The sequence below is a fragment of the Acanthisitta chloris genome, unplaced genomic scaffold (genome assembly GCF_000695815.1).
Source record: "Acanthisitta chloris isolate BGI_N310 unplaced genomic scaffold, ASM69581v1 scaffold45295, whole genome shotgun sequence".
NCBI classification, from domain to species: Eukaryota; Metazoa; Chordata; class Aves; order Passeriformes; family Acanthisittidae; genus Acanthisitta; species Acanthisitta chloris.
In genome coordinates this window covers 1-5,714 of record NW_008676230.1, presented here as the reverse complement: position 1 = coordinate 5,714, position 5,714 = coordinate 1, and the positions used below count along the sequence as shown (strand labels likewise).

At 39.6% G+C, this 5,714-nt stretch overlaps 1 protein-coding gene across 1 annotated transcript; it reads left to right on the top strand.

Moving 5' to 3' along the window:
- Positions 1-7: 7 nt before the first annotated feature.
- Positions 8-4,827, top strand: LOC103803468 (GPI ethanolamine phosphate transferase 2-like; the record flags this gene model as incomplete). Its single annotated transcript, XM_009076025.1, has 4 exons — positions 8-164; positions 1,171-1,380; positions 2,874-3,062; positions 4,689-4,827. Coding segments are annotated over exons 1-4 (631 nt in total), but the record flags the coding sequence as incomplete, so codon positions are not given.
- Positions 4,828-5,714: the final 887 nt, after the last annotated feature.

Sequence of the window (5,714 nt, the reverse complement as noted above, 5' to 3'; positions counted from 1 at the left end):
AAAAAGTTGTCATTGTTCTGATAGATGCTTTGCGAGATGACTTCGTGTTTGGATCCAAAGGTAAACAGTTCATGCCATATACTACACAAGCTGTTGAGAAAGGGACTTCCTACAGTTTCATTGCTGAAGCAAAGCCACCCACTGTGACTATGCCTCGAATTAAGGTAAGTGGTTTTGCTTCTGTTTCATTTGAGAAAGTTTTGAAGTCTGGGTTGTTTCATGTGCTTGGAATAGGCATAAAGGACAATTTTGTTGTGTTAGTGCAATCTGTCACTGCTGACAGCTGAATCTGCTGTCTGGTGCATGTGATAGAGTACTGATTTGCCATGGCCCAGCGGTTAAGGGCAGTTAAGGCCCTGGTGCAGGCTTAAATGGTTAACATAATCTTTATATTTGTATTCATGGGAAGGCAATGGCCTCCCAGTTGTTGAGTTTTCCAGTTGTCTTCTATCCAAGAACATTTTTATTCATATTTCTCTGTGTTCTTGAAACTTTTGATGGGAAATCCAGTTTAGTGTAAAATTATGTCATAGGGATGTTTCTGGAGAGCTTAAAAAGTAGGTTGTGTGAAGTTCCAGGTAACTAAAAGATGAATTTTGGCAGTGTCATCAAAATACTTGGTCATCCAGGCTTCTCAGTTGTGGATCTGAGTGACACTTCTGCATTGAAGAAGCTGCAGGAGTGAGCCTTGGTAGGTCAAGTAGAAGGCCAGCAAGAGAGTGAGGGGGAGACAGTCTGGTAACTCTTCATAGGTGGACTTCATTCCATTTTCTAGAGGATGCTTATTTACTGTTTTCAGGGTGCTATCATTGTTAACATTGTGTTGAGTCAGGTTACTTACACCTTCTGAACTGTCTTTTTGGGGATTTAATGACTAGTAATGATACAAATTTCAACTGGCATACAGTCGTTTTGCTGTCCATTAATTAAGAAAATATTAGTTCAGTGTTTTAAAGCAGTTATTGCCTCTGACATCAGCTAGCATTGTGCTGTGGCAGGGGATGTTATGTGGCAAGGCAGCTTTTCTGTTCTTTTACTTTATTAAGTTTCTTTATTGAAAGTGTAATTTCTCTGCCATCTGCCTCATTGCTTCCCCCTGCTTACATTGCTACTGTCTTCTGAGCACTGGAAGCTTCTTGTCTAATATGTCTCTTTGCTTGTTTCACCTAGGCTTTGATGACAGGTAGCATACCTGGTTTCATTGATGTTGTTGTGAACCTCAATTCTCCAGCTCTGTTGGATGACAATCTGATATGGCAGGCAAAAGTAGCTGGGAAAAGAATAATCTTTTACGGTGATGATACTTGGGTTAAACTGTTCCCAAAGCACTTTGTGGAATATGATGGAACAACATCGTTTTTTGTGTCAGACTTTACAGAGGTGAGAGTCTTTGTATGATCCCAAGTTGAGTGAAGTGAGTACAAACACACAGTGGCAACCTCTAAGAATGAATGAGTAAACCTATCCATGTTCTGAACTATGCACCTGGCAATTAAACAGAATTTGGATTTATATGTGATTTTGGTATTGGCAGTGTGCAGCTAAGTGTTGCAGACCCTCATGCAGAGGGAAGTGTTTGGATGATACAGTAACCATCAGTGTGTTACTGTATAACTTCCCTAAACATACAATTTTCTCACAAAACTTGTGGTGGTAGGAAGTTAGACAACTTGCTTTGTTTAAAAATTCCACTATCCATGTTTCCAGTTTGCTGTCACGTTTATAGTGCCATCTTTAAGAGGCCCATTAATGTATTGTCTTGTTGTCCTCGAGGCATACGTTCATAGTGTTGCATCACTTTCATTATTGCAGTAGGAGCAGTGTAGCATGATGGTACGAGAGAGAGAGAGAGCATAGAGAGTAAATGAAACAAATTGTGAGAATTCTTATTCTGTGCACACTAGAAGAGTAAATGCTTTGGCAATTTTAGTTCATATGAGTTGTGAAACATCAGGCCATTGACCGCTGCTAGTGATATAAGTATTTTATTGTCATGTTTAAGAAAGTTAGAAACGTCTAACATGAATTGGAAGACATTTCAAATTATTTATGCTAACAAGACTTGCAAATGCTCCAACATGGAGTGGAAAAATGCAAGCCTGCTGCTGTATCTGTGATTATGTGGCTCTCAGGCTCTTTATGCAGTCTTTATGCTTTCTGAATATAGTCCATTAAACACACAGCTTTTTATAGTTCTTTTGGTAGTTACAACCAGAGTCAATAAAGTGATGTTGCATGTGAAATTTTGTAAGGGTTTTTAATATCCAGGGATAAATACATACAACTAAATATGTGTTATCAGCCTAATCAGGAAAACAGGTGAGTTAGGCCCCAAATAATACTTCAGATAATTTTTCTTTCTCACTATGCTGTCAATTCTTTTGCTCATAGCAAGTACAATCCTCTTGTGTTTGTGCAGTAGCAAAAACTGAGTTGAAAGAGCAGGTGTAGGGGTTTTCCCTCCTTGTGCTTCCAAGCACTAAACAGAGGCTTTTCCCCTGTGATACTTGATGTATCACTTGGGAAGTGATAAACCATGAGTGTGGAAGATGAAAGTGACTGAAAATTTTTGAAACAATTTAAAAACGTTTGTGTGGAAGCTTGGCAACCCATTTGCCTTGTTTTTATGTAACCTGATGCATTGTAACTAGAAAATAGTGAAATGGCATGAAGAATCTGTTTTGTAAGGCAAATATAGATAACCACCTGATGCTGAGCTAACCAATCTGATTTTTTTTTTTGTTAACATTGTGAGCAACTGTAATTCTCATCAGCTTCTGCAGAATTTTCATGGGTAGTGCGATGTAATTGTTTGATGATTTCACAAGAGGGAAATTATTTTTACCTTTTAATTGTTTCCTTTTCTTTTTGAGGTTGATGATAATGTTACCAGGCATTTGGATAGAGTGTTAAAGAGGGAAGATTGGGATCTCCTAATACTGCATTACCTGGGGTTGGACCATATTGGACATATGACTGGACCACACAGTCCATTAGTGGGACCAAAGCTTCGTGAAATGGATAACATACTGAAGAAGATTCATATTTCTCTTCTTTCAAAGGTAATGTAGCTTCGTCATGGATCAATTTCTGTTGGTGGTGGACTGATATTGAAATGCTTGGTGGTTATGGGTGGTAGTTCGTCTATTCCTGCACCAAATTGGGTATTCTGTTCTTTTCCTCCCCGGGCCATTCTCCGTTTTGTAAGGATTTACTGACTGGCCTTAGTAACATCTGTTAACAGCCTCTTCTGAGCAGCTTTGGCAAATAACTCCCCTGTGGTGTGCGGGAAGAGGGGAGGAATGCATGTTGAAATTATCTTACCGCTCGTGAATTAAAAATGATGGTTGGTGTGCTTTCTAGTAATGAAATTCTTCAGAAGGAGTAATGGGCATGTATAGCTAATTGCTCTGGTAGCTGCAGTTATGAAGGCATGCCTAATTCTTAGATACTGGAAAGAATCAAATGGAAATGGTGGTTGCGAGCTACATTTTTCTTATGCTAAATGTACCACATCTGAATCTGGTTTTAGATTTGGAAATACAGGTTGTCACTTAACTAAACAGTCTGGATGCTGAAATGCCAAGTCCCGAAGCTCTTTTTCATGTTTGTTTTTGGCAAGTGCGATTCAGAATAGCTGCTCATAAAACTTCAATAGTATTTTTCTACAAATGGACACTATTGCATAAAAAGAGAGGTTGAATCCTGTGTGTGGAAGTTTCATGGATGCTACAGTGGTTTTGCTGCAGTTTGTTATTAAGTTTGATTTTGCCAGATATATGCAAGTCCTTATCTTGATTTTTAGAATACAGAAATAATAAAATCACTTTACTTTTTGGATAGGACAGGTACTGGTAATAATTAGAGATGACAAAAAGCTGCTTTGTTGAGGAATAACGGTATTTTCTGCCATCTTTGATTTGTGAGCTCAATATTCTTGGATAGGCCTCACTTATGCTTCTGTTTCTCTTTGTTCAGAAACATATACATCATTTGATATCAGTCACGTCAGATTTCTACCCCAAAACCACTGAGAGACCAGAGACTGTTAGGAAGAGATTTTTTATAGAGAGTGTATCAGGCATTGGAATGGGCTGCCCAGGGAGGTGGTGGATTCACCGTCCCAGGAGGTTTTCAAGACGAGACTGGATGTGGCACTTAGTGCCATGGTCTAGTAGCGACAGTAGGGTTGGACTTCTCTTCCAACCCAGTGGATTCTATGATATTATTTTAATATTTACAATATTAATAATTTAGAAAGTATATTAAAAACTCAGTGAAGCTGAAGAAATGAAGGGAAGGAATACTTCTCTATTAATGCTGCTGTTCCCGGACTCCTGATTTTCTTCCCGCAGTGTGATAACCTTTATTTAATCTTTCAGTGAGTTAGTTTCTTGTGACTCTATAAATCAAGGTTTTTTTTGAAGCTTCTTTCATGTTGTTTTTTTTCCCCCTCACATACTGGCAAGTGTGTTAGATATGTATATACCTTAACTTCTAAAAATGACTGTTACTGCGTAACACTTAATTGCAGACAGCTCTTGTTATCTGCTCCAGGTATTGTGAGTCAAAAAAATTGAAATTAATTTTGAGACATATTCAGGTTTGAAAATGATAAAGATAGTGAAATGATATATATGAATTGTGTTTGTGTGATAGCGTAAATTTTTTTTTTCTGTTATTTGCAGGAGGAAGCTTCTCTGCCCAATTTGCTAGTTGTTTGTGGGGATCATGGAATGTCTGAAACAGGTAGTCATGGTGGTTCCTCAGAAGGAGAAGTGCACACACCACTGCTGTTCATCAGCTCTGCTTTTGAAAAGAGAAGTGGTAAGGATCCAAGAAGCATGACTTTTTTAGAATTGTCATGGTTTCAGCTGGAATAGAGTTGATTTTCTGCTTAGTAGCTGGTATGGGGCTGTGGTTTGGATTCAGTATGAGAATAGTGATACACACTGATGTTTTAGTGCTTACTCTGAATCAAGGGGTTTTCAGTTTCCCACGCTCTGTCAGCAAGCAGGTACACAAGAAGCTGTGATGGAGCATAGCTAGGACAGCTGACTTGAACTAGTCGAAGAGATATTCCATGCCATGGAATATTTGAAGTGAGGGCTGTAAATCCCTGCTTGGGGTGAACATTGCTCCCCAGGTGGCGAGCAGTTGTATTGCGCATCACTTGGTTCTCTGAGGGTTTATTCCTTTACCCGTCTCCTTTTCATCATGATGATGGTGATTATTTTGTTTTGTTTCAATTATGTAAGTGTTCTGATCTCAGCCAATGAGGTTTACCTCTTTCTGATTCTTCTCTGCACTGGGATGGAGGGGTGAGAGTGAATGAGTGGTACATAGTTCCCATCCAGGGTTAAACCATTCCAGTCCTTTAGGAAAAAAAACCACACGGGGGCTACACTGCAACAAGTAGTAGAGCTGCTGTAGAAGGGCTGCTTCAGTTAGCACAGTTAGTGCCTGCTGCTGGAGGCTGAATCCAACTTCTTCGAGCTGCAGTCCACTGTGCTGAGCACATGTCTGCCCTAGGGCCGACATCAGTGTAGTGATCCTTGGGGAGTCAGGGGACACGTAGTTGACCAAGGTGGAGAGGGACAGCTAAGACTGTGTGGATTACATGTCCTGTCACATCAGGCCCACAGAGGTATAAGCCTCCAGTAGATGCCAGCACACAGTGTACCCTATTAGTATGGGAATACTACTACTACTAC